At 34.1% G+C, this 25,045-nt stretch overlaps 1 protein-coding gene across 1 annotated transcript; it reads right to left on the reverse strand.

The window, feature by feature from the left end:
* Positions 1 to 1,960: 1,960 nt before the first annotated feature.
* Positions 1,961 to 24,935, reverse strand: LOC129229595 (mitochondrial nicotinamide adenine dinucleotide transporter SLC25A51-like). The gene is made up of 2 exons (XM_054863932.1): positions 24,805 to 24,935; positions 1,961 to 6,932 (listed from the first exon to the last, which is right to left on the reverse strand). The coding sequence occupies exon 2, from the start codon at positions 6,915 to 6,917 to the stop codon at positions 5,988 to 5,990; it is 930 nt and encodes a 309-aa protein (XP_054719907.1). The 5' UTR covers positions 6,918 to 6,932; positions 24,805 to 24,935; the 3' UTR covers positions 1,961 to 5,987.
* Positions 24,936 to 25,045: the final 110 nt, after the last annotated feature.

Consider the following 25,045-nt stretch of genomic DNA (forward strand, 5'->3'; position numbering starts at 1 on the left):
TACACCTTAGGTAATATTTTATGATTTATTTGTCATTTGTAGTCGACCACTATTAAATTATGATGCTTAAAGCGCCATCTGTTGCTAAAAAATGTAACTATTTTCTTCTGCCATCAAGTTCCCCCCTTCTTCGATAATATTCCGTTGAAGTTTGACGTAATTCTGACTAGTGGTTTTATTTTTACAGCGTTTTGAAAGTGGAACTTTAATTATAATCACCCTGTACAAATTGAACCAAAAAAAAAAATAAAATAAACATTATAGCATAAGTACAACTAAATATCACCAATAGTTCAGTTTTGATATAGTTTATAATATTTTTTCTTTTGGAGCCTTTATTTCTTTATTAAAGATAAAATGGTAACCATTTTGGATGACTTGATTTTTCATTCTAATTGCCTCCATATTGTTCATGTAGAGCTTTCTGCAGTCTACTAGTGACTAATTTGTTTTTGTTTTTTTTCATTAAAATCAGATTTGTAAACAGTTGTAAGATTGATAATATAATATTGCTCTTTTATCGTATGTGATCATAGAATTGAAGGCTTTTCTGCAAAAAAAGGTCGCTCCTAAGTCTATGTGTTCAAAAGGTCTGCATTAGAGCTGGAAACACCAATACCTTTTTTTATGTATTTGTTTTAATGTATGTATGCTTCTCAGTACAGTCATACAAGAGAAGTTATGAAAAGTTTTAAAAAAATAGAATGTGGTTTGATGTTTAAGCTTTAATGCAAACCTTTTGCAGCAAGCCCTTCAACTAATGGAATTCATCAACATTTGTAGTTTTATTATGTGTTAAGAAGTGCAAATAAATATAAGTTTTCATGAATACAATTGTTTATTTGATTGTGTCAAGTATTTTAATTGAGTCAATTTTAAAAATCTGGACGGGTTTTTTTCTATTCAACAAAAAAAATCATGCAAATTAACACAAAAATACTGAAATGGTACCAAATGAGTTGTCACTCATATATTTTCCTTTTTTACTGAATAAAAAGCTCTATTTGGTGAAAAATTAACAAATTTGCTGTTTTTGCCATCATTTTCATGGTAAATGTTAAATCTTCATATAGATAATACCCAATGATCGAGTAACTCGCAAGTTTCAACAAAAGCGGTTGAAAATTACTGGACTTTGGGTTAAAGTTTCAAAATGTCACCAAACAGGCAATTGCTTTGTTCAAATGTAGTAGAGCAGAAGCAACTTTCACCCGTCATACCTTGACGGGCAATTTTCTAGTTTTTCATTGAAAAACTATGAAATAGTCATCAGTCTTATGGTTCCTTTTAGGGAACCTATGCTCGCTGGAACATGTAATGGATTATTGATCATTACGACATTATAATACTAGACTTTACTATTCTAATTGCTACATTTACTTTTTACATGATACTATATACAAGACAGAGTGTGTCGCCAATGCGCACATCTCCGGAGTTCGTTCCGATCAGCTCTGTCCCGAGAGGATGTTTTTCGTCAGTGGCTTCTGACGTCACTACAATTACGATAGCGGAGTTCAATTAGTTCGATACACCACAATCAGTAAAGTCATTGTATTTGAAGATGGCTTGAAACTGGTGGCGTCAGCTTTGAGATCCTTCTGCAAAAACTTTGAAGAGAGCATCTTCAAAACATAATGCTCAATTTTTTGTACCCTGTAGTTGCCCCTGCAATCTTTCAGCTCTCCCACATTGTGGTTCCCTATATCATGGCCAGTTTTCAATGCTCACAGCCAAAACATTGGGTTAGGGTCATTCTCTTTAAAATAATAAAAATCATGTCTGACGTTTTTAAATTTTCATGCTGTAAGTTTTTTGTTTGTATACTCTTGCACCTTCAACTCCTTTCTACAAACTATCATACCATTGCCGCTACATCCCTGAACGAATATAAGGTATTTTTTTCAACCAAAGAATGATAGTCTTACTTATCTATGCAAGCAACATTCAGAAACAGTAATGCATAAAAATCTTTAATAAATAAAACAATAACAAATGATTTTGTATACATAAAATATATACAGTGAATGCTGTAACAGTGAAAATTAAAACAGAAATATTGTGATTAATCAGCACTTTCAAACGCAAAAGCTGCACATTTACATTATTTTGCGGGAGTCATACTGTAAAACATTATCGATGACTTGTGTCAGTTATGCAAGTAAAAGATGCTCAAGTGATGTATTATACACATTTAATTAGTCTTAAACAATTTCAGTTAAACAAGAGAAAATTCTCTTTGCAGATCAGGTTTTAATTATTCTATCAATCTATTAAAACTTTGTAGCAATAAATTGTTCAAATACTAAAGTATGTTTTGGAATGATATTTTTGGAGCAAGAAGTACTTATTTTAAAGATTAAGTTTACTACATACGTTTCAACAATACTGTGCACTCAACATACCTGCAATAGTTGTTTTACACCATGGTATATGTTAGACCAACAAATATCATTATATTGGTTATCTTAAATAAAACACATGATGTTACAGCTAACATACCAGAAGGAGAAAATCTTTCTTTCATTTCATGGAATGATTGTTCTTCAATTATAATAAAATGGATAAATATTTAGCTTAAAAAACCAACAATCAAAAGAATTTTATGAGAAAGCATTAAGAATAATAAATACACATCTGTACTGTGGGAGAATAGTTTATGTACATTTGTTTTTAATTGTACTTTTAATAAATCCAGTTTTATGGTGGCTCAGTAACCTAGTACAGTCGAACCTGTCAATCTTAAATTTCAACAGAAAGCTGAAAATTTTCATGTAAGGAAGTTTGGAGACAGATATTTTAAAAAAGTTATAAAAGTGTGCAATTGAAACAAAGGCCAAGAGTAAATGGAGTTTTTTTACATTTATAATGCTGAACAATCAATGTTTGTGATTAATATGTTTCATTGGCAATAAAGGGGTTGTCCATGTGCATAAATGATGCCACACTTTTTTTTTTACATTTTTAACTCCCTATGTCCTAAAGTGTTGTATTTCACATTACTCCCTAAACCCCTTTGTCATATGTCACAGTATTTTTCATAAATATTTTTAAAAATCCAAGATGTCACACTGTTTGTTATCCCCTGCGTCCTCCTTGTCACAATTTCACGAAACCTCCTCCCCCTCAAAGCGTGATGTCATTTGTGAACAGCCCCTAACCGACATTTTGCCTTGATTTTATGCAAAGGCTCGTTAAGAAATGAAAACGACTTTATTATTTTCCTTTAAAACTAATGATTTTCTCTAAGGTACTCATAATTGTAATTAAGAATAATTGAGGAAAGATTTTCAAGCTGCTGTTGCAAAGGGGGAAAAACACCTCAACAAGCATTTTAAACAAAAACTCATACTAGATCTTTTTGGTTTATCTATCCGTACATACAATATGTAGTTTGATCAATCACTTTTGGTTAATTTTAACCCAAAATGACCGTTTTGAAGATGTGGTTCTTTGCCAATACACCTTTAGAATGTCCAAACTATTCCAAAGATCAACTAGCAAAGTATTTTTCTTTAAATAAATTAAAAAAACACATTAAAAAACACAGAAATAACAAGTGCGAGAGCACATCAGAAAACATACTAATTTCATGTCAAGTAATGCCTCTTTAGGAAACTTATCTAGATGTTTTTCACTTTAGCTACCCTACAGTTTATGATGTATCTCATCCATGTAATATAGAAGTTTGAGAATGGCTGACCACATGAAGGACAGACCCAGATAATACAGATGAACACGCGAATGCCATTCTCAAAAATTTTTTGAAGTTTGCAGAAAATTTTGATATTTTTTAAACTTTTTTTTAATGAGTAACAGATACTGATCAGCAATTTTGAGCTGCCCCTAATTAATAATATTATAAAAGGAGTAAATATAATTGAAAAAAAATATTCTAGTTACTAAGAAGTACTCTACTCAATCTCAACTATACATTTTTCTGTTGATCGCAAAATAAGACTCTGGAATAGCACCATGTTTTTATGCAGAAAATTTTTAAGAACTCATGCAGACAGTTTTAAAGTTTATCTAGGTCTGATGGGGGATAGGGTTTTACTACTTATCTCAAAAAAAAAAAAATGCTACAATACTAAAAATGTATTAACAAAATTATTTTTATGAAAACTTTAAAAGATTAATGTAATGATAAAAATATTTATCCTGTGGTTGCATCCATTGAAAGACAGATAGTTATTAAAGAGAGATTGAGCTTTTAAGAAACAATCTCTTTGACGCTGCCTTTGGCATTTGAAAAATAGCTTGTTAAAAACACATAATAAAATTCAAGATAAAAATACAAAATTCTGACAAGTTTCGAAATTAAATTATTTTTAAATTCCCAAAACTGAAAGGTATCTTAGGTAATAAACTTACCTTTTCAAAACATTCACTTATTTGAGTTTAAGAAAAATATTTAAATTTTATTTCAAAATGGTTGTTTGCTTGAGAGAGAGAAAAAAAAGTAATATGACAAAATGTTGATAAGAACAATGATAACAAATTTTTATTAGCAGACAAAAAAAAAAGGTAAATTTCATTACAAAAATGACTTAATTTAAGACAAATATCAAACTAACATTGATTTTAAAATCTCCTCTGCTCTGATTTTTATTTATTTATTTTTCCCCCCTTCCAAGGTAGGAAGAATTTGCAAAAAAGGTCTCATTACAATTATAAAAAAGTGAAAATGATTAATCATGCAATATACATACTTTAAAAGATATAGGGGAAATGGGACTAGCCATACTAAGTAAAATAGCTTATTTAAGTGTCACAGAAGATTACTCAAGTAAAATAAGATTAGTTTTTTTTATCACAGGCATGTTGATTATTGTTTGAAATGTTATAAGAAAAAAAGCTGGATTTGGCTGTACTTGTATGTTTTAATGTTTTGAAAAGTTTGTTACAAAAAAAAATCTTAAGAAAAAAATAATAAAACTCAATATTGCCCTATTTCAATTGAAACACAAATAAATCCTAAAAATATATGTTCAGAATTTTTAAAACTGATATACTTTTCCCAGCCCTCATCTTTTTATAAAACAAAATTGGTACAAAGATAATCTTTCTTTGCAACTTTTGGTTTTACTCAATATTTACTTCACTGCTTAGTGTTATGTTTTGATCCTCCTCGGAAAAATGATCAATCTATTGTTGCAATACCAACATAACTTAGTAACATTACTAGGTATACATGTACTTATATCTAATGATATTTTCATTAACTAAAAGCCAATCGGTGATTTGGCAACCAATGTTAGTTTCGTACAAAGTAATTAAGCACAAATATGGATTAAGATCACAGCAGAATATGTACTTTTTTGAAACAAATCTAGTTTATGTGAAATAAACTTAATTCATATCAGAATTGAAAATTAATCCTTAAGACGTGCATTAAGGTTATACAAACCAGTGTCCAAGGATTTTTCAAAGAAATAACCCTAATGACGTGTCTTTAACGAAGAAATAGTGTTAGTGGCATAGCCAGATTTTTTTTTTTGAGTTGATATGATTAGTTTTAGTCCTTTTCTATAATCAAAAAAGAACTTTTCCAAGCTTCAGAAGGAGGGGATGGTTCCCCTAATCCCCCCTGAGTAGTGTACTGCGTTAGGTAGATTACGTTCGCATAGCGCTACCGGTCAACCTCGGTTGGTTGATGGCGTCTAGGTCCATAGGATGTTTGTTGACTGTGGTCAACCAGTTATGCAAACACAAGGTTGGTGGAACTATTAATTAACTAATATTAAAGCTGTTTGTGATGCATCAACCTATTTCATAGAAATTCTTTACGGCAACAAAAAAAAAGATACGTAGAAAGCATACATAACACATAAAAAGACATATGAACACCAATGTCAATGACAAGCCAATACCTCCTATTAATTCTATCAACACAAATTTTAAAAATTCCATTTTGCTGCATGACAACTTTACAACATAAATTTGGCAAAAAAAATATCAATAGCTATATTTTACACACCATCTTGTCAGGAGTTGAAAGTTTCATTAGAAAAGAAGCATTTTTTCAACATCTGATGAGATGCATTTATTATTCCCCATGAAATAAATGCCCTGGTATAATTCACGTGCACGCCTAGGTACATTTTTCGAATACTCCGTCCTCTGTCATTGAAGGTAATTTTGAAAGCTTCAATCAAAGATACAAATGGCGTACCACAGCACACTTGCATTTGCGTTTTGACTACATTTACAGGATAAAAAATGGTACTAGTAAGAGCACCAACAAATGCACCACTAATGAAGTCATTGATTAGATGGTGCACTACAGAATCAGACTGAGGTAAGACTAGTTTGACTTTATCTTTCAAGCTGAAAAATAAAATATTTCCTACTGAATTACGCAGCAAAATTGGAGTGAATCCCCTGTAATATTCTTTCATGCCATACTGCCTCAGGTCAACAAAAGCATGGTAAGTGTTGCGGAATTTCATGTTGTAGTGTCTATCTTGTAGAAGAATCTGCACTCGTTCAAATGGCGTAAGCAAAGCTTCCGTACTTCCAGCCAGAGTGGCTGCTGCACAGAGAACCGTCAAAGGCGAAATACTCTGGAATCCTGAAGAAATAGATTCACTAAAGGTTTTATATGTTCCAAACATTAAGGAAACTGAGGCTGTCTTCTGAAGCAGTGGGGGAAGACAACCTCTGTATAAAAATTGCAAACCTTCTTTTTTTAGCTGACGTATAGCATGCTGGGAATCCACAGCGTGAAGCATTTGTCTGAACATTACTTTATTGATAGGAAAGGTGATGACAATATTGATAAATGCTGATCCCCAGCCACAAATAAATTCTTCATATTCCTTTATCTTTTCTGGAACAATAAAGGACTGATGAGCAGCTTTGTCACGGTTACTGCCTTGAGAGACGGCAACTGTCATTTTATTCACACAGCACATTTGTGACCCTAAAAACTGAAAGAAAAAAATCAATGGAAAATCACAGGGCATTCTATAATGAAATGAAAAAAGATCAAAAAAGCTTTGTGCTGCAATATGAATGAAGTGAATAACAAACATAAATAAAGCACAGATTCTCAAGAAAATACAGCATATAGCTATTTCAAGGCTACAATGGAGCCTCTTCATCAGTGCAAAAAAAAACTCGGCACACAACAAGAAAGTTGTGTGATAACTGAATGTTACCAAGTGAACACCGTTATTTATGCCAAATGGGTCATTCAATAGAAATTCAAGATAAGAGACAACAACCAACCAATCACAAAATTACAAATCTAACCCAGGGAACATAGCAAGTAGGTTTTTGCATTGATGAAAAGGCTACATTGTAGTCTTGAAATGGCTATATGCTGTATTTTCTTGAGACTTTGTGCTTTATTTACATTGGTTTTTCACATTATTCATGACATGATTAGCCAGCAGCATATGAGATAAACAAATGTATTTTGTAGAAGATAGGAAACAATTCCGAGGAAATTGACTGCAACCTTTTTTGGTTAGTTCTTTTTAGCAAGTGAAATAAAATAAGGAGTGGAACTTAGTGAAAGAACTCATGAGACAAATAAGTGCAGTGGTGGGAAAAACTTTTTTTTAGCGAACTACAACGCCTTTTTTCAAAATGTAAAAACTACAAACTACTTTTGAAATGTAGTAACTACTTTCCAAAATATATGTAAATAAAAATCATACAAATTAGGGTGTCTCTCAAAAAATGAAAGTCAAATTTTCAAGTTGCATACCCTCTTGTATTTTTCCTCATGTCAAAACAATTGTGAAATAAAGTTTCACATAATTTGCACAACGACAACGCATGCCGACTTGCGTATGAAAGTGTAAAACAATACTTGTATGCTCGGCCAAATGGGGGGAAAAAAACTTTTGTTAGAAACTTAAAATTTCTGTTGATAAAACGTTGCTCCTGTATCCCACATGAACCACAAGAACAATTATTCAAATTACAAAATATTTAAATATGCCAAACTTAGCGTAAAATTTACAATTTTATTTATAAAAAAAATTTTCCCAGTTATCTTTTAAAAAATTACATATAAATTTAAATAGAATATCAAGTTCAAAAATTATTGACAAACATATTTACAGATCAACAACTGCAAATGAATAATAAATAACAGAATTTTTTTTGAAAAGTACTAATCACTTTTCATAATGCACTCAAAAGGACAAAATAACTTTTTTGGGTCAGAAAGGACAATTTAAGAATTCCTGTAGTTTTTGAAAAGTCCAAGAAAGTGACACCACAAACAAAGGAAAGTGTGGCTCAAGTCATGAAGAGAATGTTTTATCATTATCTAGCTTTCAATCATAACTTTGAGTGTTGAAACATGCATATTTTTTTTATTGGGAAAGTTTGGTTTGAAATGACGAGAACTGCACTTTTCTTCGTTTGTGGTGTCATTTTCTTGGAATTTTCGAAAACTACAGGAATTCTGAAATTGTCCTTTCTGACCCAGAAAAGTTATTTTGTCTTTTTGAGTGCATTATGTGAAAAGGGCTTAGTATTTTTTGAAAAAATTCTATTATTTTGTCCTTTTTAGTGAAATGTATTTCAGAAATAATAGAATATTTTTACCCTCACGAAACTTCCCCTTATTTTTTCATATAAATGCTTGGTACTAAAAGGGGAAAAACCTATATACATGTCTAAAACTTTAAACAGTTGGCACTAAAATTTAATTCTTGTTCCTCTCTAGGATTTATGCTTGCTAATTTCATGCCGGCTTCAGAGAAGCCTTGATTCAAAATTTTCATTTATGACTGCTTTTAACATTACTGTTGCAAGGCAACAAAATGTGTAACAATGGGTTTTATATTTAATCATTTAATAGGGAAATTACATGAAATTTGCTGTTTTCCATTCTAACTGAAATAATTATTTTATTCTAGAATTTTAATTTTTCAGTGCTAAGTTGTACCTTAGATTAAACAAATAATTTAGTGAAATCTCGAAGTCTCTAAGTAGTCCAGTTGCAGAGATATAGGCAAAATCAGGCCTCAGATTCCTCTGTGACAACCAGGCCAAGAGTGTAATAAAAGTACTTAAAAGTAATATATTTTAAATGAAAAATTTAACTCAACCTAGAAAAAATCCATATCTTTGAGTGTGAGACTTAAATATTGCAGGAAAACAAAAGTTTCTATTTAACGCTAATTACCTACTTTACTGTTTATATTTTTCAGCTTGAAAATTTCATAAAATTAAACATGCGTTTCTGAAAATATGTATCAAAAAGTTAATTTTTTGAAGAAAATTATAAATTTTAGGCCAAGTGTGGGATACGGAAATGTCTTTTAATTTGAATAAATGTTTTTGTGGTCCATATGTGGGGTTATACGAGCAGGGCCAGATTTGAAAGTATGGAGGCCCCGGGATAGCGAAGGAGTGGTTGCCCCTATTCAGGGTTCGAAAAGGTCATCATATTTTTGAAAATATCCGATACTTTGATATATATCCGAATATTTTGATATATATGTATATATCCGACATTTTTGACCCGTGAAAGTTAGGATATTTTGTAAAAATTTTACTGTGGGGGCCCCTTTGTTGTGGAGGCCCCGGGGCAGTAGCCCCGCCTGCCCTCCCCTAAATCCTGTGTGTGTGTGTGTATATGTGTGTCACGTCTGTGTGTGACCAGTTTTTTATGGCCGCTCTACAGCAAAAACTACCGTATGAAATTGAACGAAATTTGGTACATATATGTGCCCCTATGTGAACTTGTGCCCATTGGTTTTTGGAGCGAATTCCTCCGAGGGGGGTGGAGCAATGGGACGTTTTTTGAGTTACGCGTGCTTATTATTCCTCAGGAAGTAGCTGGCGGAATCAAACAAAATTTGGTCCACATGTTGCCCCTTACAGGAGCAGGTGCTGATTCAATTTTGGTGTCAATAGCTCAAACGAGGGTTGAGTTATAGAACGTTTTTTGTTGTCAATTGTGACTGCTGTATCTCAAGAAATAACGAACGGAATCAAACAAAAAATTTTTGACAAGGAGCCCTTAGTAGGTATAAGAGCTGATTTTATTTTGGTGTCAACAGCTAAAAAGGGGGGTAGCGCAATCGCCCGTTCTTTTTTTCCATTGTGAGTGCCCTATCTCAAGAAGTAATGCTATGTTCTGGTTGAAATTTGGAATATATGTGAATCCATATTTAAACAGGCTTTGGTTCAATTTTGACTCCAATCGCTCCAAGAGGTGAAAGCACTTTGATTTAATGACGAAAATTTAAGCCTTGCTAAAATATTTTTGTTTCTCAATCTTCTCTGTTCATATAAAATGCACAAAATTTCCAAATTGCAAAATTACAAATATCTTCATTTTCACGAAAATAAGTGCTTTTTTTAATATAAATATTGCTGAAATATGAAAATTACGATGGCAAACAAACTAATGCCGTCAAACTGATAGAACGTATGGCGTCAAAAGAAAATGTCTGAGGTCAGCTCATATTTTTATGAGTCTTATTTCAAATTGCATCCACTGATGTACTTGTGTAAAATTTGTGCCAGTCAAATTCGTTTGAACCTTGATATTTTTTTTTAAAGTTTATTTAAAAATATTTTCCAAAAATCGCTACAAACTACTAGTTTTTTGTAGTTAACTACTCACTACACTACTTTTTTTAAAAAAGTGTGCTACACTTCAAACTACTAAAAAATGTAGCTACTACAGTAGCGTTGCTACTGGTGACGCGCTACTTCCAACCACTGAATAAGTGTATTCGAGAAAATTGGTTTTAAAGTTTATAGCTTACTTTTCTCTTTTTTGCTTCACAAGTTTATTGATACAAGGTGGTTGTGATAATCAAAGGAACATTTTATAAACTGTCCCAAATGTTGTACATTAAGCTCTACAATTATCACTGCCATTCATGGCCTGGCTGTTGATTATGACTGTCGTTCACAGCCAAACAAAAATTGATAAAATTACTTAAACTTATCATTTTTCTTGGTGTTTGCAGCAAAATTTCAAACTGTTACAATATAAAAAAGAGCACTTGTACAAGTTGGTGCCTGAGCCCATGTCTGTTAGGTTTTTGGTTTTAGAGGCTTCAGAATCAAAAAACTAAGTTGGAATGGGGGGCATGGTTTTAGGAGCAGAATTCGAAAGGGTATTAACTATTTGGATTTTAGTAGAAATGGAAATAGGATGGCTAATAAGAGAAAAGATTTTAACAGTTGGGATTCAAATAATTGTGCAACATTAAATAAAAGTAAGATGGGCTTACTTAAGGTTTTTTATACAAATGCTCGTAGTATTAGGAACAAGATGGAAGAATTGAAAAGCATAATTATAGATGAGAGGTTGGATATTATTGGAGTTACTGAGACATGGGCTACCAAAAGTGATGATGATTTATTATCTATTGCTGGGTATAATTTGTTTAGACAAGATAGAGTAGGTAAAAGAGGTGGTGGGGTTTTATTTTATGTCAGAGACACTTTAACTTGCAATGAATTGGTAATTAATGATAAACCTAATGAGATTGATATGATTTGGCTGGAGTTGATGAGCAATAAGGGAAATAAACTACGTTTAGGGAACATTTATAGGCCACCCAACTTAAGCCAGGGTCAAGATGAACAGATGTTTAGTATTATTAGTGACATTTCAAGCAAGGGGTCAGTCATTATAATGGGAGATTTTAATTTTCCAGGAATTGATTGGAATAATTTTTACCATAGTAATAGCAAAGAAGAGGAATTTTTGAAAGTAATTGGTGACTGTTTTTTAGATCAAATTGTTACTCAGGGTACTCGACAGGACGTGATTTTGGATCTAGTTTTCTGTGATATGGAAGGTTCTGTTCAGGGGTTATGTGTAGGGGAACACATTGGAGACAGTGACCACAACAGTATTAGGTTTGGGATTAAATTTGATACGCACAAAGTAGAGAATTTTAGGTTTGTGCCCAATTTCAGAAATACTGATTTTGTGGCACTTAGGCAGAGATTGAAAGCAGTTTTTTCTTCTGCATTGGACAATAGCGATGTGAATCTTCAGTGGGCAGAGTTTAAGGAAAAGCTAGCGAAAACGGTTGGGGATCATGTTCCTTTTAGGAGAAAGGGTGTCAACACTAAAATTTGGCCAATGTGGTTCTCCAGGGAAACTAAAGACGCTCTAAATTACAAGCAAGCTGCTTTTCATAGGTTTAGAGAAACTGGTCGCAGTGCAGATAGGCTCCAATATTGTAAGGCAAGGCGTAAATTTAAGTATTTGGTACGGATTCAGAAAAGAGAGTTGGAGCAAAGACTGGCAGATAACATAAACAGGAATCCTAAGAGGTTTTTTTGCATACGCTAATTCGGGGAAAGTTCGAAATAGTCATACTGGGCCACTGATTGATGAGCACGGAATTTTAATTCAGGACGATAGTGATATTGCTAATGTTCTTAATAGCTTTTTTTTCGAGTGTTTTTAACGATAACTGTATCTCAACAGTTGACACCAACAAGACACAAGCTATAGTACAGCTTGAGGACTTTTTATTTTCCAGGGATGACGTTTTACTTCATTTGAAAAAAATTAAAGAGACTAAGGCCCCGAGACCTGATAATATTTATCCAAAAATTTTAGTTGAATGTGCGGAGGAATTAGCAGATGTTATTGTAAATATTTTCAATGCTTCTTATAACACGGGGACAGTGCCAGAGGACTGTAAGCTGGCTAACATTACACCGCTCTTCAAGAAAGGGTCTAAAGGGAGTGTGGGAAATTATAGACCTGTGAGTCTAACTTCGGTGGTTTGCAAAATTTTTGAAACATTGATAAAAATTAAGATAGTAAATTTTCTAGAGTCTAATAATCTATTGACTAGTTTTCAGTATGGTTTCAGGAAAGGCAAATCTTGTGCAACTAATTTATTACATTTCTATGACAAAGTTACCATGGCTTTCGACAATAAGAAGCCTGTAGATGTTGTTTACATTGATTTTCAAAAAGCTTTCGATAAGGTACCGCATGTTGCTCTACTTAGCAAATTAGCTGATATAGGAATAGGAGGGAAAACTTTCATTTGGGTAAAAAACTGGCTGACCGGAAGGAAACAAAGAGTAGTTGTAAGGGGAAATTACTCTAATTGGAGTGAGGTTTTAAACGGGGTTCCTCAAGGATCAGTGTTAGGGCCTGTTTTGTTCATTGTTTCTATGAACGATATTCACAAAAATATTTCTGGGAACATGAATTGTTTTGCTGATGATGTCAACGTTATGGGGACTGTAGATAATGAAGAACAAGCAAAACAGCTGCAAGAGGATCTAGATCATATTACGGAATGGGCTGATAAATGGGGTATGGCTGTTAATGTTGGAAAATGTCAAGTGCTACATTTAGGGCATGGAAATAAGTGTACAAGTTATTATTTGCAAGGTTCAGTCATTAGTCAGGCAGACAAAGTTACCGATCTGGGGGTCTTAATAAGTCAGGATTTAAAGTTTAGCCAACAGTGCAGCATTGCTAGTAACAAGGCCAATAAGATGCTTGGGTTTATCAATAGATCTATTTCAAACAAATCTAAAGAAGTTCTTCTGCCCTTATATAGAAGTTTGGTAAGACCTCATTTGGAGTATGCTGTTCAGTTTTGGTCTCCTTATCTTAAGAAAGACATTAATGTATTGGAAAGGGTTCAAAGGCGAGCTACAAGGCTAATAAATGGACTTTCTCACTTAGACTATGATTCCAGGCTTAGAAGGTTAAAAATGTAGTCTTAAGCAAAGAAGAGACCAAGGGGACATGATTCAGTTGTTTAAATTTATTAAAATGAAAGATGTTACGGAGCTGAAGTTAAGCACTGAAAACAGGACAAGGGGTCATTGTTTTAAGCTATTTAAATCTCAGGCTAACATGGATATTAGGAAAAATTATTATTATAGCAGGGTAGTGGAACCTTGGAACAGTTTACTGGAAGAGGTGGTAATGAGCAAGGGAGTAGATAGTTTTAAGAGGGCCATTGATCTTCACTGGGGATTGTAAGTTGACTAGGACCAGTCTAGCTGGGCCCAGAGCCTGTTGCTGGTCGTCACTTTTGTATTTGTATTTGTACTTTGAAAATTCCATTTTACATACTTGATGGTACATACAATTTACACAAACCAGTAATATGTAATATGGCCTTTTCAAGGTAAAAGAATCTCAAAGTTGGTATACAAATTTTTCGGTTCAATCAGCCATGTCAGTTGTTTTAAGGGACATTTTTAGTTTTATTTTGTGTTGCGCCTTGCACTAGACATTTCTTGTGGCTGTAAATCTGAAACCAACTTTTGAAGTCCACCAAACTTCCCCTCATATTTGAAGTACCATCATCGCAGTTGTCTTAAATCCCTAAAAGGCAAGCCTAGGCTTACAAGAATGTCTCTTAGTATATTAAATGGGATCTTTGCCTTAAAATCTGGAGTTTAAAATAGGCCTATGATTTCCATGTTCATTTTACATCGGGAGGGGGGAGAGTGATTTTTGCTTATTCAGGGAAGTTTTTACCTTTATCATTTTTTAAACGATGTCCTTTTGATTGTTTTATTCTTTTCCATATGGGGGACATTGCAGCGGGATTTTCCGTTTGTTCTAGATGGGTAGTTAGTTTTTTATACAGTGACCTCCCATTTGTATGACCAAAGGGGACAACGAAATTTTCGTGCACAAATAAGATTTGCGCATAAGTGAAAAACCCAGCTTTAATGCAACAAGTTAACATCAGTTATAGTAATATTAATAGTATACTACTGATACTAATGAATAAATACGCAAATAACTTACGTGTATTCATTGTAATTTAATAAAAATAAAATTTGGGGTTGTACGTTTTGTCATTTTTATACACTGTACAGTACGTAAGCGAATTCTTCAAAACCTAAAAAATGTAGCGTGATCAGTGCTACAGTCTACGAGAATGCAAAAGATCCTCGATAGGCTATGTCAATGCTTACTGCTTGACCACGACTTTTAGTTACGTCAACCTTTTCGTATGTAACCCGTTCTTCCCTCTCAATGTCAATCACAAGACTAATTCCACCCCCAATTGCACACTTGTGCGAAAAAGAACATGTTCTTGGAAGAATCCGAACAATGGAATAAAGGCGTGCGAATGCATTTCAAGAGACACAACAAGAAGGGTACAAATCTTCCGATAAACAAAGCGTGTATAGGCGATTTATCTAACACTTGAAAAAAAATTTATCGCGCATAAGAGAAAGGTGCATTTTCAATTTCGCGTATAAATGAACAAGAGTTAACATTGTTTTCCTATATCACTGGCCAGCGCATGAGAAAAACACGTATGCCAGAGGTCGCGTATACGCGAGAGATCACTGTACTTAATATCTGAGGTTGATTTTTATCCTTTTAGTATGGCTGAAGGAACAAACCATACAATCTATGAAGATCTTTCAAGTAGGCAAGAAAAAATAGTTTATAAAACAACTGCTGAGTTGGCATTAGATAAATCAAGTTGTAATAAATATACACCTTCCCATAGGCAGATTTAGGACTGAGTTCCTGGGGGGGGGGGGGCAGGATTTTTTTTTTTTTTTTTTCAACAATATTAGTTGTAATCAAGGCTGTTTTAATTTCCGTGGCCCTAAGCTTTTTCAGGTTTGGGTCTGTTTTGTAATCTGCACAACTTTTACCTACCAACAACCTACCCAATTTTAGGGGGTCCGGGGGGTTCTCCCCTGGAGAAATTTTTGGAAAATAAACATAAAATCCTGCATTTTGAAGCCTTATAAGGGGGTAATTAGAACTAACAAAATCTCCAAAAAAGTAGCAAAATACTGTTTTGTGAATTATGATAAAAAACAGTAAAAATTGTCTTTATGTTGACAAATTAGTGACAGTCCTCCTCTGAGAGAGAAAGCGAGGGAGCTGCCCATTTGGACAATTCATACTTTATAGACTTGATAAGAAATAAAATTGAAGCATCCTTTGCTTAGGAATTTCAAAGACTTATCTAATCCCTTTCAAGGACTCAAGAACAATTAAAATTATTTCAGGCACTTCATTTGCCCTTTCCAGTCTGTGAAATTTTGTACTAGATTGTACAGTTTTACAGTGTTCAAACTTTGCAAGAAACAACTTCTTTAAGTTTTCAAGAGAAAAAAATATAGATTTTTCATTGCAACAACTTTTTTTCAATTACAAGCAGTGCAGAAAACGAAAAGAAATAGTGGTAGTTTTTTTTTTTTTTTTTTTAATTTTCCCGGACTGAACAGATTAACAATATGCAGTAGAAGTAAGATGGAAACAAGCAATACAAAAGAATTTCCAAAATACTGCACTGCATTTGGGATTAAATAAACAGCAAGATATGAAAAATGTGAGTCATAAAAATTTATCTCAAGTAATATTACAAAAACGTGACAACCACAATTTTTACATTTTTGATGCAGGATGAGGCAAGGAACTAAATTTAACATATGTCGGCATTTATCCCTCTACCCCCTTTCACTTGTTATAAATGCTTAAATTTATGGTTTGTATCCATACTTTTCCAAATTTTTTAAGATTTTCAAGCACTTCAAAATGAAATTTATTTTTTCAAGTTCTTTCCTTTTTACTTTCTTCTATATCTAATATATAGAAGAAAGTATTGGATTCGTGCAAATTTTCGAATTTCGAATTTTGACGGATTCGAACGTTTTGAGGTGTGCTGAGTCCATTTCGACCATTTTTGGAAAATGTCTGTCTGTCTGTATGTGTGTGTGTATGTGTGTGTGTGTGTGTGTGTATGTGTGTCGCGTCTGTGTGTGACCAGTTTTTTGTGGCCGCTCTACAACAAAAACTACCGCATGAAATCGAACGAAATTTGGTACACATATGTGCCCCTATGTGAACTTGTGCCCATTAGTTTTTGGCGCGAATTCCTCCAAGGGGGGTGGAGCAATGGGACGTTTTTCGAGTTACGCGTGCTTGCTATTACTCAGGAAGTAACTGGGGGAATCAAACAAAATTTGGTCCATATGTTGGTATTAACAGGAACAGGTGCTGATTCAATTTTGGTGTCAATAACTCAAACGGGGGTTGAGCTATAGAACGTTTTTTGTCGTCAATTGTGACTGCTGTATCTCAAGAAATAATGAACGGAATGAAAGAAAAATTTATCGGCAAGTAGCCCTTAGTGGGTATAAGAACTGATTTTATTTTTGTGTCAACAGCTAAAAAGGGGGGTAGCGCAATCACCCGTTCTTTTTTTCCATTTTGAGTGTCCTATCTCAAGAAGTAATGCTACGTTCTGGTTGAAATTTGGAATATATGTGAATCCATGTGTAAACAGGCTTTGGTTCAATTTTGACGCCGATCGCTCCAAGAGGTGTTGATTTTTTTTTTTTTTGGCGAATAAAAATATTTTTATTAATGCAACAATAAGAAAGATAAATCGCAATAGATTGTCTTCTGCGTATTTCTCGTGATTTTAATTGTATGGAAATGATAGGAAATATTATCTCAATGATTTAAAATTTTTAACTGTTGCCATCTTATGTTTGTTAACAAATAAAATATTTGTAATTATTCAAGCAAGGCTTTTAAAATAACTTTCAATTTTCGCTCTTTGCTTTGCTTTTGCAATAATTCAGACATTGGGATGGTCGTCAAGTTTTTGCATGTGTAATTTTGTTTTTGTTGGGAATATTGCTTCCTCGTCAAGCATGGGGAGGGATCAGAAAAAAAAGAAAAATATAGAAGAAAGTTTCGTGATGGCCACAACATACTAGTTCTTTTTTGTTGAGGAACAAATCATGAAATGTTTGGGAATTAGGGGCCTTCAACAAAGCGGGTGCCCTAAGCTATAGTTTGTTTAGTTTACAGGTAAATCCATTTTTTTTAAAATCTTTGTTTCAGTTTCTAATTTGTTGAAATAATCGTTGATTATTTTAAGTATTGCAGCTGAATACATAGCTCGTTCAGTGGACATTTTTATTTATATACTTTCCCTAATAGCTTGCAGTTCAAAGTAGTCGTTTTCAACACATTTCTGTATCCCAGTTACTACATGTAATACAATGTACCCTGCCCCCCTCTCCCCCACCCAGAAAAGGACCATCGCTATTCTCTTCATTTTCTCTTCTAAACTATACAAAAAAGAAAAAAAAATCAAAAATTTTTTGTTTTAAGGTTTTGAAAGGTGTTTGTTACTATGTAAAAAGTTCTCCCAAGACTGGGGGGAGGGGGGCATTGCCCCTCCATCCGCTCATGCACATTCCAACACCAAGCAGCTTAAAACATTTTCGGTACAGATGTGATATACCCCCCCCCCCCCCCTTGGCGAGGATAGAATTTTTAGCTCATTTCGAAAATCGCCAACGCTGGCGATAAAACTTTTTCCGGTAGCCCTAGTAACCCTGCAGAATATACCTGGGAAGTACAGATGTGAACTAATTCTTTTCGCACGTGTGTCCGTGGAGGTAGGTGCACATATGTTCCGCTCTTAGGGGGATTTTACGACGTGGTGTTGTTTCATGCAATATACCTTACAGGAATGCTTATTTTGTGTTAGTTTAAATTCAGTAGTTGTGTTTTGAAGTAAAAACATTAGAAAATGCCAGTTTCTTCAAACTTGAAGGTTAATTAAAAGTTAACTCCAACGTGGTGTATATCTGTAATGTGCCATTGTCATATGATGTATTGTTTTAGACTGAGTGTGAATATTTATACCATATAAAAAGGTAAGTTCTTTATTTTAGAATTCAAAAAAAACCTCTCACTTCCAAAATTCTTTGTTTTTACAAATCCTTGAGGGGTTCTTGTAGTATACATAACTGTGATCATACTCCGACTGTAATGTATATTAACAGTCGGAGGGATAACGGACCGAGCGAAGCGAGGTCCTGGCGAGCCAGAGGTCTCATAGTACTTTCGTAATGAGACCGAGGCAGGGCCGGCCGAGCCGAGGTCTCATTACGAAAGTACTATGAGACCGAGGGCTCGTATCCCGGAGAAATGATGAAAAAAAAATTAATGCATTAATTTCGACTTGTAATTAATACAATAATTTATTTCATTGTATTTTAATATATTTACAAAAAACCCCGGCCCTGTACATTTTTGAAGCATATATTCGTGATGTTTTTTGTTGTGCTTTTATGTTGTTTTTATATATATTGTGTTCTGAAGTGCTTTGATCATGTTTTCTTATCTGATTTTTTCCTGTTGGCGCTAAAAAAGCATCGCTAAGAACGATGTATGACATATGTCGTCATACATCGTTTTCTTGGCGACGCTTTCTTGGCGCCAACAGGAAAAAGTCGCCAAGGGTGGGGTATATCACATCAGTTCCACATTTTCTTTTAATTTATTTTTTTCAACAAAACGGTTCAAACACTTGATAGTTTAAGATAAATAAATACCTTTGTGCTGAACCGTAAAGTAAGAAGAAACATGCTTTTTTGACGTTGTTTTTTCTTAATTTACTTGATAGTTGATTGAAGTTTTTCAACTTCTCAATTTACAAATTTGAACAGAACAATGTCTATTGGGTCTTCTACATATATTTTAAAAGTTAAAATTAAAAGAGATTTATTAGCCAAACATCTTTGAGCTTTGATTAAGCATGCAAAAATTCTACAAAATCTGCTTGTATACACAGAAATGTGGACAACTAACAAATGCAGATATGACGACCAGCAACAGGCTCTGGGCCCAGCTAGGCTGGTCCTGGTCAATCTATTATTCCTCAACAAAGATCAATGACCCTCTAGCCAGGGGCGGCAAATAGGGGGGTCAAGAGGGGGCGGTCGCACCCCCAAATTTTTTTGAGAGGAATGATAAAAAACGAGCAAATTCAATTTACGTAAATCGCAAACCAATGATCATGAAAAAAGAATCTTGCTGGTTCTTCGTAATGGTTGAAGAAACTCGACATACGTATTTTCAGACATGAGCAAGTGTTTTACGTTTTTTTTAAAAAATGATTAGAAATTCATCAATCCTTTCCCGGCCTTTTCAGAACAGAAAAGACTGACGAAGAATCATGGTTAATTTTAACTAAAGACGGAAACCTTATATAGGCTAAATATTTCATTCTTGTGTGCTCTGTGTAACCACCCTTGTGAGAGGCCCGGGCAGTGGTGTGGCTGCATGATTTTTACTAAATTCCTTGATATTTTACATTCATTTTTACTCTCACCTTTTAAGTGTGTCTATTAAATGAGTGTTCATCACTTTCTTCTGCTAGAAACACATTTCAACTGCTCAACTCTTTTAATAGATACGTCTTAAAAATTCATACTATTTAAGAAAAAAATATCTCATGTCAACAAATATCTTTTCTGTGGGCTCTTTAACAATGCAATTTCAGGGTAACACAAGAGGGCTTTCAAGAGGCAACACAAGATGGTGTTTTAAACCATAAAAACCCTTCTCGATAATTCCCAAGCATTGATTTCGGAAAACTGCTCTTTCAATAATGAAGAAACTAATGTCCTTTAACATGTCTTCCTCTTCATATGATTTTTTACTCATTTTGTTTGTATTGCGGAGAGTTTTTGAACAATGCTTTACTCTATCAAAACATCTTCAATCAGCTAACCTTAATTTTTGGACTGTTCAAGCTTCAGTTTAAGCTACAATTGAAACTATCAATAAATTTCACATGGATGTATATTTCAACCAAGCGTGAATCTTTTCAAAAAAATTCTTGCTCCAGAGAATTTTAAAAAGGTGCAAAGAATATTCAAATGAATTTAGAAGAGGTGACCAAAATGCACATGATGATGTAAAGTCAAACCTTGATTTAACAAATTGTATAAAATAATAGATTCAGTTTTTAATGAAATTAACAGAAGATTTGATGATAAATATTTTCCTGTATTGTTGGCTCTTTATTATCTGGATTGGATGCTGAAAACGAAAATAAATTGATTCAATTATGAGTAAAATTTATAGCATGAGGCAAGAAAAATTGTTTAAAGACTAGCCTAGAATAGAAAATTCAATAATGATAAATGAAGATTATCACATTTTTTAAAGTTACCTGGGTGATTTTGAAGAGCAAGATGTGAAAGGTGTGTTTTCATACGTAACTTTGTTACTTCAATTATTTTTCAACTATTTCACTAAGTTCAGCTAATAGAGAAAATCGTTTTCGTGTTTCAGGAGGTTAGAGAATTGTTTTCGAAGCACAATGGAGAAAAAAAAAAAAACTTAGCTGAAGAAAGAGCATGACATTGGGCATTGCTGGATTAGTAATAAGATTTCCTCTTCTTCCGTATTTTAAAAATCAAGCATCAAAACTTTATCAAAAGGTGAAAACTGTAGTATCAAAACACTTGGTGTGACAACATATTCTAAAACGAACTACAAATTTTGTCATAAAAATTTAAATTGTTTAGAACACTTATTTTTATTAACTCTAAACTCATACTATGATTACTTACTTGCTGTTAGCCAATATGTGTTTTGGTTCCATACTGTGGTAATTCATATTTAAGAAACTCGACCCCCCAAATGAAATGCTGAAATGCCGCCCCTGCCTCTAGCTATCCACCCCCTTGCTCATAACCACCTCCTCCGGTAAGCTGTTCCAAGTGCCCAAGACCCTACTAAAGAAGTATTTTTTCCTATGCAGGCATGGCTCCTCTGGTCTTGAGCACTATCCCCCGGAATCCGCTTCACCTGGGGGATGGCATCCCTGTCCTAAACACACACGCTCATCTACACACACTTGCCTATGTGAATACACAGGTCTATGCACACACATACGCACAACTATACACACGTAACCACCTAGGAGGAGGGGCAGGCTTAGCAGGGCCGATCCTAGGGTGTCGGCCGCCCATGTGCAAAGACCTAATGTGCCACCCCTCAAGAGTAATTTGCATATTTTGACTAATGTTTAACGTTTATATATATCTTTCTTTTAAATTTCTATGCCGAGTTCGAATTTAAAAAAGGGGGGGGGGGGGCAGAAGAATGATCTTATAAAAAGGAAAAGAAATTTTTTATAGTAAGAAACTCCTTTAGTACAATTTATATCTTTGAAGAAAGTAATAGATACCAAAATTTACTAGTCGTAAAAACGCATTTTATAGTCTTTCTTCGGTGACATTAGAGAAGGGATGGAGGCAGGGGAAGCATGGGGGGAGGTGTCAGGGGAGGAGGATTGCTCCAAGAAAATTATCGAAATTGGTGTATGAAAGATATTTTTAGTTAATCTTTGGTTAGTTTGGTTTCAAGGACAAAAAAGTCAAGTATATTCAAGGTGCATGGAGAAATTTTCGAAATTGACGTCAAATATCGCAATTTTAGGAACTTTTTCGAGACTTTAGGTGAAAGTAATGTTGTAGTTCTTTCCTAAAATTCTTTCAAAATTGAAATCAGTTGAAGCTATTTTTTAAGACCCTAGCTTAGGAAGAATCGGCGTTCTTCCCGAAAAATCTCCGAAACTGAAATTGTAAACCAGCAATTTCGGGTTACCTTTGTTGACCTTGCAAGAGGGAGGGAGATTCAAATCATCTCCTATCGAAAGATTTCGAAATATAAGTTTAAAACGCAAATTTAGGCCGACTTTGGTGATGGTAGGGGATCTGGCGGCTAACCTCCGGTAATTTCTCGGCACTATTTTTTCAATAACCCGTTTTTGGCTAGATTTGAAAACAATAGGGGAAACGTGGAAATATTCCAAACCAAAACATTTTTCGGAACTGAAATCCATTATAGGTTTTTTTTTGGGAAGGAAGGACTTTGAAGCTCTTAAGCGGATATTTCTAAAATCGCAATTTTATGTTATCTTTGGTGACGTTAACAAAACTGGGAAGCTTCTACGGATCCTTCGGATATTTTTCAACATTAATATCTGAAAAATACAATTATGGACTTTTGTCCACCTCACCTCGACGATTGATGATATGCCCTAGCGCCGTGAAAAGTTACATAAGCCTGGTAGTTCTCCTCCGGAATGCTTTAGAAATATGAGTCCCAAAATCGTATTTTAAGCATTGTTTGATAAAGATGGGACTAAGAGCAGGGGGAGGTTCAGTGTGCCCTCACAAACTGCGTTTTTGAAACTGAAGTCAATTTCAGGCTGGTTTAGGCAGAAAGCTGTGGCTCCACGAAACTGCCTAAAAACGAAATTTTCAGGTATCGTGATTGCGTTGGAGAAAAGGGGGATCCGGGGTCTTTCCCCAAAAGTTCTTGAAACTGATGTTTGAAAAACGCAATTTTAGTTTGTTTTTCAATACGTTAAGGGAGAGGGGGTGGAATTAGGAGCTTCTCTAAAGACGCTAATTGAGACTGTCTTTGGTAAATGTTTGCGAATGGATTTCGGGGTCCTCCACTGCAAAAATTTCGAAAAATGCCAAAGCAATTTTATATGACGTTTGATGATAGGAAGGGCTGTCGTCCGGAAACACGTTTTGCATTTTGGAGCCAACATTTTTAGGCTATGTTTAATTAAGTTAAGGTGGAAGAGGTGAATCAGAGACTTAATTGGAACCTTAAGATCGATGGTTCAACCAGCGAAATTTTCTGAAAGTAAAGCCCTAGAAACGCAATTTTAAGTCTTCTTCAGTTTCGTCAAGGAGGTCATACCATCTTTTTGGGCCTTCGTTTTTGGAGCTACATTTAAATTTGATTCCAGGAGCAAGGGCGCTGTCCTCCTACCTGATCTGAAATCGGGCAGTTCATTCAAGATTTTGATCAGAAAAATTGTCGTAAAGGGGAAAAAGTACAACATTTTAGTTCGTCATTCATATATGTTACTCTAAAGGGAGTCACAATTTTCCACTTTCTCTCCATGCTTCCACGATTGTTAAACACAGGGTTTGTTACATAGTTTGTTGTTTGAAATGCTTGTGGGAGTATCTAATCAGTTTAGCTTTTTCTTTAATAAATAAAATATGTCTTCATTTTTAGGTCTATAAAAGCTTGGGGGGTAAGCATTAGTCGCCACCCTGGGTGCTTCTTTTAGACGGCACCTTTTCATGCTTCAGAAGGGGGCCTTTCCCCTCCCCTGTATCCATGGCTGATTACCGTTTCTGTCACAAACTTTGCAATCAAATGAAGCATGTGTGTTAAGTGTAGATATTAATGGACAATGAACCAACGCAATGTTCCCTAACATTCTATTTTTCTTAAACTATGCTATGCTGTAGGGAAATCGACAACATACTTCGAAAATTGAACATTTAAAAATAAGCATATTTATTCTACTTATTATAAGTTATCTTGTGAGAAATTTTGCTTGATTATAAGAACTATATGATGCGGCCGCCCCTTGCTTTGGCCGCCCTTGCGCCGCGCACACTCTGCACACCTGCTAGGATCGGCTCTGAGGCTTAGGGGGACAGGAGCCGTTCCCAGAAACAATAACTCCAATGAGTAGGGTCCTATTGCAACTCGTGATTGCGAAAAACATAATTTGAATTCAGAATTCAAATTAAGTTTTCTTTTTCTTTAAGTGGACATTGTGCTCTTTATCTCTCAGAACAAAAAATTATCATCAGCATATAAAAAAATTTTAACATTATCTCCCTTCCCTCAAAGACAAAGTTTTCCAGAAACATATGTAAATTAAAGTTGATCTATTTGAAAGCCCGATTTGTAAACAAATGATCGTAGACATATGAAAAACACCAATCCGTGATCGAAGCTTTAGTACAACTATTCGACACCAATGCTTAAACTCCAGTGTAAATAATATCAGTTCAGATCACTACTTACGAATTTACGTAAGTATTAACAATTATTTTTCTTTTTTATCATACGAAATGAAATACAAATATAACATCTCAGAATAAATGAATTCAAATGCAATTTTCGTACAGACAGTTTCAAATCGACAAAAAAGTTTCCTTTATATTTTTAAAAGCAGCAGAAATTTAAATTACCAATTTCAACTAGATGAAATTTGAAATTCAGATTCCGACATTCTTAGTCCATAATTTATAAAAACAATTTTACAAGGATTTCAATTTATATTTCTCGAAAAGTAACTAAAAACAAAAGGTTATAATTTGACTAAAATGTTATTGAGAGAAGACAAAATTAACATTGCAAACATCGACCAGCTGAGACAACATCAAAGATAATGGTAAGCAATTACATAGATGTCATATTCTCACTTCTATT

The sequence above is a fragment of the Uloborus diversus genome, chromosome 9 (genome assembly GCF_026930045.1).
Source record: "Uloborus diversus isolate 005 chromosome 9, Udiv.v.3.1, whole genome shotgun sequence".
NCBI classification, from domain to species: Eukaryota; Metazoa; Arthropoda; class Arachnida; order Araneae; family Uloboridae; genus Uloborus; species Uloborus diversus.

Excerpts from the sequence above, each read along its gene's own strand:
- LOC129229595 (XM_054863932.1), bottom strand. The coding sequence starts at position 6,917 with ATGTGCTGTGTGAATAAAATGACAGTTGCCGTCTCTCAAGGCAGTAAC.